Consider the following 14,496-nt stretch of genomic DNA (forward strand, 5'->3'; position numbering starts at 1 on the left):
TCATGCCCGTTATTCTGTCATGCATAGTAGTGCACACAATACACTTCCCGTGAAGGCTTGTTACCTTGTGGACTCAAAAGGCCGCCAAGCACGTATTTCTTAACTTATATTTATTTTTTCTTCATTATGGCACGTTGTTATTACCTTATACACTATATGGCACGTTCATGGTCTCATGTTATCTTATATTGCTGCTGTCGTCAGTTACTGCATATATATATGAAGTGCTAGCAGCCATCGGTATCCGTGTAAATGAAGTTTGCAGTGGAATGTCCAAGGAAGAGGTTGAGTGTGTCATCCTCTTCAGCAAAGGCTGAGGCAAGATGTTCGAGTTCCTCCTTGAAAGGCTCATCCCCTAGCAGGCTTTCTAGTTCCACGGCCGTCGTTAGAACGCTGTCACAATCTGACACCGACCCACACACAGAAAAGTCACTGGAGGCCATTGAAAAGACCGGAGAACTGTCACCTACAGGAACTGAAGTGGGTATTGTGGAGGTGGAGCCAGAGAGGGGACTGGGGGGCGCCAACCCCTCGCTCAGGAAGGCAGAGTCGCAGCACGAGGAATCACTGAAATGTCGAATACTTCTTGGGAACTCCAACAACTCGTCAGTCCTCACCAGGGGGATGTCCAGGTCCTGTAGGATGCTTGTAGTGTGAAGCACGTCAGTGGGAGTGCTTTGAGGGAGGGATGTGCAGGGTGTGGTTTGTATCTGACGTGGCGTGAAGGGTGTGGCGCCCATCAGGGGCTCGAGTATACTGTGACTTGGGACGGAAGGTGGGCCACATGGGGTGAGGGCCAGGAGGGGCTGGTGGGGGTGTGGATCCGTGCTTAAGGGCAGAAAATTTGGCTCCAGGCGGGGTAGCTTGGCCTCCCGGGGCCCCAGGTAGCTGCTCTCCATCCGTGGCCGCTTCACCGTCATGGACATCATCAGCGGTTTGTTGTCTGCATGTCTGCCAAGTCTGTCTGGTGGAGTCTGTAGAGCCACGTTTTTGGGAGTGATGTATGCCCCATTACTTGTGGCAATGCTGGCCGTCTTGCACACTTTCCTCTTGCTTTTGGACTTGCTGGGTCGTTTGGTTGTCGTCACCAGCTTCCCAGCTACTTTGTTTTTATTTTTCATATAATTCGCTTTTGTGACGGAGGTAGAGGGACACTTTGTCTGCTTAACGACCTTGTTAGATGCCTTGATATTTACACTACACTTATTGCCTTTATTTGCACTACTGACCTGCTCTTTGTTAGTTCTTATGACATGCCCGGCACAGTGTTCTGGTTTGGCTATGTGTGCATTCTCCAGGCACCAAAGTTCCCTCACGTCCTCTATATCCATGGCTCCAAAGCTGCAGTCATCACTCAGCACTCCGGTGAGAGCATTTATATAATTAACAGCCAGCCTCAGCACCGTGATCTTCGTCAGCTTCTCTGCGTCAGCCCCAGAGAGGTCCGGAATGGCTCTCTGCAGCATGATGAAAGCGTCGTTAATCTCCTTCATTCTGCTTCTCTCTCGGGCGTTGGCTGTCTTGCGCCGGTATTTGCTCAACGGAGGCGGCTTCTGTTTCTCCTTGGGCTCTCTACAACGCGCTTTGGCTCTGTTTTTTTCCGACTCTATTCTCTTTATGATCGATTTAGTCCTCAAGGCGTACTTGCCCCCAGTCTTAACATCCATATTCAATTCTATGTGAATTTTTCCAGTTCAGAACAACACTATTTGTTTCTTGATTTCTCTCTCTCTCTCTAAAAAAAAAAAAAAAAAAAAAAAAAAACACTTCCCGGGTGTGATCTGGTGCCTTCCAGGTGGTTACACACGAAAACACAGAGAGTGAGAGTGAGAGGAGGAAGAGGGAGCAGCGTGGGCTCTCGACGATGTAATGTTTGCTTTCGGTTGTTTGTCTAAGCTATCGGCTCGACCATCCCTCTCACCTCTTCCTTCTCTTCCTTTTTCATTTTCTCTTCCTCCTTTTCCTTCTCTTCCTTTTTCACTTTCTCTTCCTTCTCTTCCTTTTTCACTTTCTGTTCCTCCTCTTCTACCCCTCGGGAACAGACTTTCGGCCCTGAGCACTGACAAATCGCTGCCAAGATATATGTTCCTCACGTGTTTATTTATTATTATTTTTGTAGGGTGTAAGTTTACCAGGTTGTTCTCAGGTCATCACACTTCAGAACACTATTTTTCTTTTTTCATACTTTTCTCTGCATTTCTTTACGCTGTTACAATATTTTTCACGCTTTTTTCGTGGACGACACTTATGCTTAAAGAGTCCATAAGTCACGCCAATGTATGTGACAAGAGTGATTTACGTAGAGTTTCCAGGAGTGTCCATTTTGAGATAATTTATGAAAGTATATTGAGTTATAGTTGATGCCTAACCTTCGCCTTACACAAAATAATTTTCCGACACACACAGAGCCAAGAAATATACAGTGAAATTACCTTAACAGTCTGGGGCCTTGATGTGTATGTATGTGTGGGTTTTGTGCGGTGTAAACTTTTATAGATTTGTATTTAAAGTGGACTTGTAGATAAAACTGTAGACTGTGGACTTGGTTTTGTGGCTGGAGGTGTGTGTATATTTGTCAGATGTCTAGTTAAAATGATTTATGGAATTCTGTTAAAAGTAGAGTTGTGGCAGAAGTGGATTTTTAAAAACGTCTCGGAACACTGGACCTGTTTTGGAAACTAATGGCTGGAGGTTTTGTGTATGTTGCTACTGTCTGAAAGTAGATATATGGATTAGTGTTTAAAAATGAGCTTTCGGATTGTTATTCCTGTTTTTCTAAGTTTATTAAGGATTAATGTGTGACAGTATGGTTTTTATATTGATCCTTGGATTGCTGATGGAGGTGGATTAAAGTAAGGAATTTGTGTTGGAATGGTTTTTGTTAAAGTGGATTCTTGGGTTTATGTTGGGGGTGGTTCTGTGTTGAAAGTTGTGTGTGAGGTTCTAAAGGAAGTGATGTTATGTTCTTGTGCTGGAAATGGTTTTATTTCACAATGGAGTCGAGGATTTCTGTTGAGGGTGACTTTATCTCTGTGGTTAAGAGAGAGAGAGAGGGGGGGGGGTTTGTGTGGGTGGGTGTTTACGAGGTGACTCTCTGTCGTGTTGTGAGGTTAAGTTAGATTAGTTAAGGTTGGGTTAGGCTAGGTTAAGAGTATTGGAGATAATTTTAATTCACAGTTGTGTATATGATTTCTATTGTAGATGGAATTATATCAGTGGTCAAGAGTAAGTGTGTGGCCTTACTAGGTGACTCAGTGTTGTTAGGTTAGGTTAGGTTAAGAGTGTTGGAAGTTAAAAGTAGATGGGTTTATGTTTGGGGTGAAGAGGGGGAGACAGATGGTGTGTATATGTGTGGGCCTACTAGGTGGCTGGGTGTGGTGGGTGGCTGGGTGTACAGGGTGGCTGGGTGTAGTGTTCCCAGGTGTCCGTGTTCAACTCCTTAGGCTTCTGTTAGGGCCTCTGAGACGTGGGTGTTTAGCATGTGGGAGCAGTTACACTGATACACGTGTTATGGGTCTGGCCAGCCTGTAACAAGACCCCCCTACACTTGAGATACCCCTCGTGAAATATCTTGTAATGACGCTCTTTAGGCATGCATTTATTCCCTCTCGTTAACCCCTGGAGATGGAGCGATTACAAGCCTCCCCGTAACATATACCTCCCTGCCGTTGGTCTGTAATGAATAGGCTTGCTTATGGACCCCTAAAAGTACATGACATAAGGATAATCTAAGCACAGTACATCTATAAATGGCTCTGTTATAGTTGCTTATAAGTACATTACATAAACTCTACTACAGTTCACCAATATACCTTAAAGTACGTGATGAATGAGTGTTCTTAAAGCCACTTGAAGTTATAGTACACCAGTATAATCACGGTACAGGAACTTTCCCTAAAAAGTACAGTGTAGCACCATACATAAACGTAACCTTTAAAAAATCAGTCTTAAAAGGTAGTTCCATAAAGCTTTTTACCATAATAGGACACAGCTGTATATCTACGTGTCCCAACACACTGATGTCAATTAGCTAAGCCTCTTTCTCTTCCTCCGTATCCCCGTGAAATCCGATTATGACGGAACCCCACTGATCGCAATCTTCATGCTCCTTCCTCATCAACCCTGCTTCTCCCACGGGGTGTTCTTTTTCGCAGGATGTACGAGGTTGGTGGTAACAGGGGTGAGCGGGGTAGGATGAAGGACTTATCGGGGCTTATCAGTGGCTGGTTAGCGACTCAGTTGGGATAAAGGAGCCACCCCGCTAGGCCACGACAAAGCCTGTGGTGGGTCGTGTGTATATGAGAGAGAGAGAGAGAGAGAGAGAGAGAGAAAGAGAGCAAGAGAGAAAGAGGTGAAGTTGAGATGGAGAGTTTGTAGAGAGCCTCTTAATACCGTCTGTTCGTGGTAAGATATAGATCACCAGGTGCAGGGGTTATGGCATAAAGTTATGGGATGTTTCAGAGCAGGTAAACTAGCCCTTTGATGGAGGGGGACGTGGGTGGTGCTGTGAGTGGTGATGGAGTTGCAAGATTTGTTATGTCTTCGTAGGTGTCTTGTGCTACAGACGAATTGGGGAGTTGAAGGGCATGGGATGTGGTTGCAGGTTCTTTCCTTTCCTTTCAGTTACACGGGTATACGATTTCTATAAGGCTTGTATTTTTCACTGTTATTCACTAGAGCTTGTTTGTTAAAGGTTCAGTTGCTGTATGACTCAACGTGAAGGGACGAACAGGAAATCTATAGTAAGTGTTATCAGTGGATTTTTTTTAGTCTGTCTTTTACATTAGCACTCAGTCTAGTTTGCCTGTGATGTGCCTAATACCTATATGACTTAGGATAAAAGCACGTTAATGTCCAGTAGCTGTATAACAAGGGAAGGCACGGAAATGTTTAGCAGCTGTATGAGAAGGCACGTAAATGTTTAGCAGCTGTATGATATGAGAAGGCACGTAAATGTCTAGTAGCTGTATGAGATGGCACGTAATTGTCTGCTAGTGTGACTTAGATTAATGGCACGAAGAGAGAGTCCCAAGCACAATTCATGCCCAAGAATGTTTAGGAAGACTTGGTCCTGTGAGGCTGGTCTGCGCGCAATGGGGGGACGTGGGGGAGGGATAGAGGTGGAGCATTAGTCGGGTGGGGGCAAGGCTACACCACCCAGGAGCCCCGCTGTGAGGGTACTGCCACTCCACGCGCTGATGACACTCCCTCACACAGTCACACGGATCCTTACCACCTCCACCAACAGTACACAGGCGCGCTTTTACATTCGTATGGATCTTACGCTGTTTCGTGATTTAGCCAGCACGCATCTTAGTTCTTATTTCCCCCTTTGAGTGTTACTTATTTGCCAATTCTGTCTCAGTTATTCTTTATTTTAGAGCAATTTTTATCTTAGCTCTATCGTATATCCCACTTATATATTTTAGCCTGTTTCGGTTTTTTGTAATGGTAACCACACTTTTCCACTCGTATTTGTCTCTTGCTGTCACTTATCCTCTTGTTACGGAATCCAAATCTCTTCTACACTGATAAACTTTTGGATTTATCTGGCCTGTCAGTAACTGCGGCTGGATTCTACTGTCCTTATGAAAACTGTAATTCCCTCTCTCTTTTCTTCCACTTCTTCAGTCTCGATTCTACTCCACTTGAATATGATATTTTACGCAGTAGCGATTCTCAGCTTGTTACACTTGTTTTTAAAGCTGATAAATTCTGAGGAACTTGATTTGATAGATATAGGCAACTTGATTCTGTTGTCTTTAAAGCTATATGATTCTGTGAGGGGTAGAGTAACTGTAATTTTCAGTTTGATTCTCTTGCCTTCAGAGCTAAATCACTGAGAAGCGTAGAGTGGTTGCAAATTACAGTTCTTGGGGCGGGTAGTTAAGTAGCTGTGTCTAGTTCGATACTCTTCTCTTTAAAGCTATATAATTTTCCCATTAGATTTGTTCAGAGTTCTTTAATTCTTGCTGGACGTGAACTTGTTGCAGTAATTAAGGCGATTTTGTCTTTAAAGCTATAGATATTTTTCAACCATGTGTTGTCTTTAAAGCTGTGTGTATTCCAGTGATCTTGTCTTCCTTAAAGCTTATATGTTTTCCAGCTTGATCCTCTTCTCTCTAAAGGTATTCGATTCTGTTAGACGGAGACTGGTAGCGTCACTTCCGACACAGATTAGGAATGGGCTGGTGGGGGTGGAGGAAGAAGGGAGATTGAGGGAGAGGAGGGGGAAGGAGTAGGGTAGAAGGGTTGAGGAAGGGCAGAGGAGGAGGGTAGGGGGCTGCAGTCGTGCCTGAACCTGCCCGTGGGATTGATTGTAATGGTCTCCCACTTGAACGAGCCGCACCACAACAACGACGCACCGCAAGACCTTGAGAGAGAGAGAGAGAGAGAGAGAGTAGGGGTAGTGGTGGTAGCGGAGCCTGTTTCCTTGCTCACCTGATAAAGCAGTTAATAATAAAAACGAAGTCGAATATTAAGCACGTTTATAATTCTTTTATCTAGTCATTTATACCTCAAAAGATAAAGAATTCAGTTATCAAAGCGAGTTGGACAACTCATTTATCACTCATTTGTCACTCGTTCTTCACTCGATAAAGCACTCACTCTTCAGGTAAACTAGGATATTAACCGGATCTGGAGTTCGATTGATAAAGCACTTCGTTATCTCCTCATTTATCGCTTACTGAATATATCTTTTAGTTATCAGAATGCAGTATGTATAAACCAAGATTAGACCCACGTTTCCTTGTCCAATATACCTCATTTAGCCATCAAAATAAGTGGAATTTTAGACTATTATTGGCTTTTGTTTTCAGGGTATGTGTAGAGAAACTGACAACTCTTGGTTCACTTGATATGGCACTTAGTTATCAAATTAAGTGGATCATTAAACGTACACTTTATTATAGAGGATTTGAGCTGGACCAGACCCACTTATCACAGTCCACTAAAATGCACTTAGTTATCAAATCAAGTGGAGCATTAGACTTATTGCTCACTGGATCAAGTTCTTCGTTATCAGATGATGTGAAGAGAGAGATCAAACGCGCTTATTTCTTATCTGATAGTGCCCACGAGTTTGATAGCACAGTCTTTCCTATATAAAAAATTGAGATCGACAGAATATTTGTTAAAGCTTCTAAGTGGTTGTATTATCCTTTCCAGTTCAGTTGTCGTTCCTGAAGTGGTCGTTGTGACTTAGGGGTCATGTTAGATGCAGCTGAGTTGTTAAGTGAAGAGGTAGGTAGCTGGTCGTGATGGTATGAAGTGCGGTGTGAGGTGAAGCCAAGTCGTTGTGGTCGTAGTATGTAGAGGCTTTGGGTACTGGTGGTCGTGATGAGGTGGGGTGTCGTCTTGGGTACAGCTGGGTCTACGTGGGATGCAGCTGAGTCGTTGTTGTCGTCCTCTCGTGCGAGGAGGTAGGTGCAGCTGGTCGTGGTAGCTTGAGTAGTCGTGAAAGGCAGGTGAAGTCGGTGATGGGTACAGCTGGTCGTAGGTCGTTGCTTAAGGGGGTCGTGGAAGACGTGCAGCTGAGTCGTCTTGTCGTGGACGGAGGTAGATGCAGCTGCCTTGACTGGAATATAACGGAAGGAGGAGCAGTTAATTTGCCGATGAGTACACCTGGTCGTGGAGACTTTAGATGACTTATAGCTGGTCGTAATAGGTTGTGAGGTCGTAGGAGGTCGTGCAGCTGAGTCGTCTTATCGTTCTGGCTTGGTTGGGGCGTGGCTGATGCGACGAGACGAGACGAGAGAGTGTGAGAGAGGGTGGCTTCTGGCTCAGCTCCAAGATACTGAGACAAACTGGCACCTGAAAGGAGAGCATAGAAGAGCATAAGACACACGGCGAAGGTGAAAGAGAGAGAGAGAGAGAGAGAGTGTGTGTGTGTGTGTGTGTGTGTGTGTGTGTGTGTGTAGTAGTAGTAGTAGTTGTAGTATGTGGTGTGGTCGTGTAAAAAGTGAGAGTTGTGATGACAGAGATTTTGATAATGATCTCTTACAGGTAATAGATACATAAACTGTAACAAGTGGTAGGTAGAAAGAAAGCTGGACAGACAAAAGAAGCGACAGATCACTTATTGCATCTGCTAATTCTAATCAGTAGTGTAATATACTTATGGCAACTGGAGAACAATATGGCAATCAGTAGCCTGGTCACGTCATAGCCCTAAGCACGGACCCACGGCACAGACACCAGCATCAAAATATTACCCATATTACTAATAGGTCCAAATACTCGTAAGAACACTTTCTGTATAGTTTTTCCCTAATATTCCAGCTTCCCCTCCACCCCCCCCCACACAAAAAAATCACGGCATTTTCATACTTTTTTTTTTTTTTTTTTTTTCAATTTTTTTCTTCCTTCAGAATATTAGTCGAACTACGAACAAACCTGATTCCATATTTCCTTTTTTTTTTTTTTTTTTTTTTTTTTCTTCTCCAGTTTTCAGTTCAGCCAACTTCTTTTCTAAAATTTACTTTCAGTTTTCTTCCACTTTTCAGACTGATACAAAAAGTAGGATAAAACTATGGGCAGTCATAAAACATTCAGTTCCAGAAGGTCATATTTATTTTAATCCTGCTGGTCTACAGTATCTCCTAACGATTTGTTCAGGTTAAAGGTGGACTTTTTGGCCTGGTGGGGTCGGGGGTCAGGTACATCCTTCATGAACCTCATCACAAACAGACCGATTCCCCAAACTGAAAACTGTCGTCCTGTAGCAGCCACCTAAGAATGACGTCCTCATTGTGAAGGGACTGAGGTTCAAATAATCACTTGGGCAGCTCTGACAATTTCTTTTGTTTTCTAGTTTCCTTTTCCTGTAAATATCCATGAACGTTTTTTTTACCCTTTTTCTCAACAGCATCAAAATATTGCCCAAGTTACGTACAAAAACAGAGTCCATATATTCACAAGGTCAGTATTTTCCTATATTATTTTCTAATGAATGTTACTATGAATATATACTTTCCGTCAATACTAGATTTTTTTCTTAATTTTGCCTCACCACCATCAAAATATTGATTATAATACGGAAAAACCTAAGGCCCATTTATTCATACGGTCTGTAATTTCCGACTTATTTCTACCATATACCATTTGCTATAGAAAATTTTCATTATAGTTATTGTTCAGAACATTTTCCTCACCTTTTCCTGACTGCATTTGGTGATCTGTGGGCAGGGGAGGAGCCTTATGTTTTGCTTTCCTTTTACTGATATAAAAAATTGGTACATAGTTTGACCCTACCCTATAGTACACAGCCTCATAAGGATCAGTAGGACTGTCTCTGTTTTTCTTTTCGTATACTGTCACTTTTTCTGGCAGTAGACAGCATAGTCATAACTACCCAACACACAATCCCGATTCAGTACATTTGATTGTGTTCGCCAACCTTTTCTCACTCACAGGCAGATAACGTAGATATGTTACACCCTGGAAAATCCAAGCAGAATTCATGAGGTATGTTTCTGGTCTCTTTTGTTATAACACCTTCAACCCGGGAAGGGCATTCTTATTACAATCTTGCCTCATCCACACGATTAATGTAACAGCTTAGGAAAGAACGTACAGAAAAACTTACTGAAGGCCATATCTAATTTATTTTGTTTGCAGGGTCTGACCTAAACTGAATATAATTATTTGGAGATAGCAGAGATGAAAGTACGTTGTCGTAATGAACGGGTGAATATCTTTTCTCACATATGAGATAGATACCAACTCCTTATCCTGCTACTCACAACTCAGTCTCAAAAGGATCATGTAGGTCTGCTTTTGTCTGCTTTCCATTGTACTATCGGGGCCAGAAGTTCGCCTGTTATTGCACCGAATCAGCATCACACTTGCAGCATGTCAGTCCCTTTCCTCTTCCATGCATCATAACTGTGAGAGTCATCTATAGGCAGAGACATACCAAGCTTCTCTCACCTCAGGAATATTAAATTTTCTCATTTTAGGAATATTAACCAGAAGAGGTGAGAAATTGAAGTGAAATATTTGGCAAACTTTCCTCCCCGACCGTACTACCTCGTACTGGGATTCATACAATCATGAAAATAATACAAACCGCATATTTTTGTAGCTAATAATGATAACGTACAGGTTTACTCTATTCACACGTGACAGATTTTTTTTTTTTTTTTCTGTTATAGCTATTACTGGCCGTCATGAGGCCTCAATATTTGGTAAACCGACAGTTGTTTTTGTTGATAATATTGATGGCGTACAATCAAAATAAGTATTTTCGCATTTAATACAGTTCTTAGTGTCCATTTCTTGTTACTAACAGCCTAATATTACGAAATATATGGCATATGCAGAATTGTTTTCATTATCATGCAAATGACTTACATTTTATTCATGAAACCACATGCTCCGCGACTTGGTTTTCACATATCAGTAACGTCACTCAGTGTTCAGCAGTAACAAATACATGGCACACTTTAGTTGAAGTGCTCACAGACGATAAAAGTCTTTAAAAGTTCCATTTCCATCACTAGGAATCATTGGCGTTATCATCATCATTTTCCTGTTCCTAGTAGCATAGGTTAGGGGGGTGAGAATTATTATACACAGTATTTGGCATGGCGAACGGACAGGCAATGTTGCTGTAGACAGATGACACACATGTCCGTATTGATGGAGTACAGTATGATATAATTATGCACTTGATATATCTTCAAGTCAGGCTCTGTTGATGATAATGGCTAGTGAAGGTATAGACGCTGCACATATCTTAAACACAATCAACTTTTTTCCAAAGATGTCACTGCGAGGCATTCTCAGAGGTGAAATGGAGCTGCGGTGGAGTGTGCTGCAGCTATGAGAGGGTGTGGTGATGTGGTGGAGTTTCAGTAGGGTGTGCAGTAGTTTGTTGAAGGTGTGGTGGGATGTGGTGGAGTGTGCGTGACTGCATGGTTGAGTGCAGTATACTGTGTGGGAGGTGTGGTGGGATTTGAAAGTTTAGGTGAGGAGCAACATGCCCTTTCCTTCCACCTCCAGCAACAAGTGGAGTGGGTCTTGGAAAGGTAAGGGGGGAAGGTCATAGAACACATCTAAGGGGTCGTCCAAAAAAGTGGGAGTGTCGAAGAGCAGGTCGTTCAGGGCAGTTGGGGAGCCTAGGGACGGGAGGCAGGGTGAGGCAGGCTGAGGCAGGAAGGGTGAAGTTGGGTGAGACAGGTTGTGTGAGGTAGGGTGAGGGTCAGCATCGAGAACCTCACTGAGAGCCCTGATATAGTCCATGGCCAGGCACAGTGTTGTGATCTTGGTCATGATGGATGGGGTGCTGGCCGTCTCTACCTCCACAGCCTCGGGAAGCACCTGTCGCAGAGTATCGAAGGCCTTGTTGATCTCCATCAAGCGGTGTCGCTCCCTGGCATTGGTTGTCTTTCTGCGGTATTTTGACAGCGGCACTGATCGCGATTTGGCCAGAGCTCCCCCTGGGGTCTTGGCCACCTCCTGTTGCAGCCTTTTCACCACCCTGCGAGGCCGCAACCTATATTTCTCCCCCTCCCGTGTCGCACATTGGTCTAAGCTCTCGCACCGCACCATCATGCAGGGTCATTCCATACACCAATATAGAACTCACCACACCATTCCACTGATTACACCTCCAGTTTTTGGAGTCACTGGAGTTTGTTGCCTAGATCAATACTTATTGCACCGTCGAGGTCACCAGTTTTAATTTCCTAGATAATTTTTTATTGCAATGTCCAAGACATTTGAGACTGTTACCCTTGGATAATTTCTTACTGTATTATTATAGGGAGCTGGGAAAGAGTCTCATAGGAAAATATTTGCCCTTGCATGCTCGTGTCATTCATACACATGGAAACCGGGCATGAGAAGAGCCAAGGAGTCGCATGCTGGTGCCTCACCCCTAATAGGCGAGGAATTAGATGAGAGTGGTAGGGTGAGATGAGGAATGCTGGTGTCCCGAATGCTGCTGGCAGGTTAACTCTTCTCCCCTGCCACTTCCTCCTTCGATGGAAATATGTTCCCAAATTAGGAAGATTCTCTTCTGCTTCTTCCAACGACAGCTCCTGGGAAAAACCTCACTTCCTGCATGTACCTCAACCCCACACAGGTATTCTAATAGCAGATGTGAGGTTAGGTTAGGTGGTTTTTGCGGTAGAGGAGATGGGGAACTGTGGCACGTGAACTCCGACGCAAGAGACAGAGCGGTACACACCCTCTTTGGCCAGCCGCCCGAGCAACACTGAGGACCAGTTCACCTGTTGCCCCCTCCAAGCCAGGATCCACCCACACCAGGTCAGCCAGCCAGGCAGTGGTTGTGTGTGTGTGTGTGTGTGTGTGTGTGTGTGTGTGTGTGTGAGAGAGAGAGAGACAGACAGACAGACAGACAGACAGAGAGACAGACAGACAGACAGACAGACGGACAGACAAACGTCTAGTTGAGAGAGCGAGAGAGAGAGACTGAAGTCTAGTTACACTCTTGTAGGCTCTTACAAGTTCAGTATGATGAATACATTATTTTGTGAAATGTCAGCAAAGACAAAAACAGTACGGATTAGTCTATAAGGTTACTGATATGCATTGTAATGTGTCAGGACAACAGAGGCAGCGAGTTTAGTATGCAACACAACTGCTGTCAAAGAGCTGTGCAAGTATACATTAATATTTAGGCAAGATGGGACTGTTGCAAAGCAATAACTGGGATGCCACAGCATAATTCATATCTCTTATTGATCAGTGGTTCTGTATAATAAATTTTCGTATGTATGATGATCAGCAAGAGTGCTGTGCAGTTGGAATGTATTATGATATACAGGCAGGCATACTGCATAGAAAGGTCAGTTTGATGTCAGCTGTGAGAGTCAGTAACTCTGAACCAAAATCCCTCAGCAGTTTTCAGAAGGAAGTACAGTAATTGTATCTTGCCAGTCTGTCTTAGGAACGTACGAGATGGTGAAACACAGTAGCGTTTGTACATTATGCACAGTGTTTCTTTTTTTTATTAGTAAAGTGAGGTATAGCTCACCTTTAAGGAAAACTAATGTACTGCTCTAACCCTTCTTTTGCAATAGTCCAATGATTTCCATATGACTTAGTATGAGTAAAGTTATTAGATTAAAAGTGAATGGAAGAAGTATCACGCCAGAAGAATTGACTTTCACAGGGATATAAAATGAAATTGTTAGATACATCAAGGCAAGAACATTGGACACTGAGTGAGTGAGTTGAGCGAGTGGCTATGGAGGACTCGCGTGACGTCGCTGCGCAGACCGGGCTTATTTTAGTCACCTGACTGACTGACCTGGTGTGAGTGGATCCTGGCCCCCTTCAGACCTCTACACGTGCCCTCTCACAAAAAAGTTTCAGAGTTTTAATCTTCGTGTTCTGTTGCAATTTTGTTCTGCTCCTGTACCTAAGTCTGCTTCCTGATACCCAGTCCCAGGGTTCATCCTGTCTGGCCGAATTTAAAGTGCCTCCAAGCCTTACTGTCACCATCATCCATCATTTCTTCTATCCCACCACTCTAAACACTCTTTTATATTTTTCTTTTTCGTTGTCTTTCTTTTTTTTTCTTTTTTTTTTTTAATCTGTCTGCCTTCTTTCCTCCCATCTTCACCCCTCCCAGTAAATCCCACACACACGCTTTGGAAGCCATGTGCGCGTGAAAATACACACACACACACACACACACACACACACACACACACACACACACACACACACACACACACACACACAGCATGTAGATAGCTAGATAGATATAGTTATTCATCTTTTAATCATAAATGCTGTGTGTAGTAACATTTTAGCCCAGATAAAATAAATAATAGCACTTTTCAACCCTGGCAAGTGCAGTTTGTCATCTTATGTATGACCACTGTCGGACCGAGTACTTCTTCCTTTACGGTTAACTTCTCTAATGCACGCAGGGAGATTGAGAGTGAGCCTTCGTGTTGTGTACTAATGTAGTGCATTGAACCCATTGCCATTGTACAGTTTTTAGTCCCCTAGTGGTCATGTAAATTAAGAAACTCCAGTGAGAGACACAGGAAGTATGAGGACAGAGAATGAAGGGAGAGGGAGAGGACGGGAATAGGGGGATGAAATGATGGAAAGACAGAAGAAGGAGAGGGACGGAAAGACGGGACACAGGGAGGGATAGAGCAAAATGAAGGAAGGGAGAACGGATGACAAGAGAAAAGGAAGGATAAGACAGGGAGAGACAGCGTACCCAAGTGTTCAGTGTGGACGACAGATCAGAGCAGAGTTTGCCCAGTGGGTGGAGGGGACCAGGACTGGGTGGAGGCCTTGCAGGTGGATGAGCGTGAGGGTCGTGGTCTATGTGGCTTTAGAAATTCCGTAGCATATAATCCTTAGCGAATGATAGAATACCTCAGTGTCCTCATGTACGACTTTGATGCAAACCACGTCGATATTAAGGCAATGTTAAAAGAAGAAAATGTTAAGATGTCATATGTGAAATAAATCGCTAACGAACAAGTGCAACGAAGCCTC

At 43.6% G+C, this 14,496-nt stretch overlaps 1 protein-coding gene across 1 annotated transcript; it reads right to left on the reverse strand.

Annotated features, from left to right (window-relative positions):
* Positions 1–227: 227 nt before the first annotated feature.
* LOC145412566 (uncharacterized) lies at positions 228–11,556 on the reverse strand. The gene is made up of 4 exons (XM_080282472.1): positions 11,226–11,556; positions 7,627–7,815; positions 7,331–7,579; positions 228–1,675 (listed from the first exon to the last, which is right to left on the reverse strand). The coding sequence occupies exons 1-4, from the start codon at positions 11,554–11,556 to the stop codon at positions 228–230; spliced, it is 2,217 nt and encodes a 738-aa protein (XP_080138598.1).
* Between the last annotated feature and the right edge of the window lie 2,940 nt (positions 11,557–14,496).

This window comes from Coenobita brevimanus, chromosome 93 (genome assembly GCF_032717465.1).
Source record: "Coenobita brevimanus isolate Jiangsu-jjx chromosome 93, ASM3271746v2, whole genome shotgun sequence".
In the NCBI taxonomy this organism is placed as follows: Eukaryota; Metazoa; Arthropoda; class Malacostraca; order Decapoda; family Coenobitidae; genus Coenobita; species Coenobita brevimanus.

Coding starts and splice junctions, on each gene's coding strand:
- LOC145412566 (XM_080282472.1), bottom strand. CDS start 11,556: ATGGTGCGGTGCGAGAGCTTAGACCAATGTGCGACACGGGAGGGGGAG. Junction 7,816..11,225: donor GGACTATATCAGGGCTCTCA/GTGAGGTTCTCG, acceptor CTCTCCTTTCAG/GTGCCAGTTTGTCTCAGTAT. Junction 7,580..7,626: donor TCTAAAGTCTCCACGACCAG/GTGTACTCATCG, acceptor GTTATATTCCAG/TCAAGGCAGCTGCATCTACC.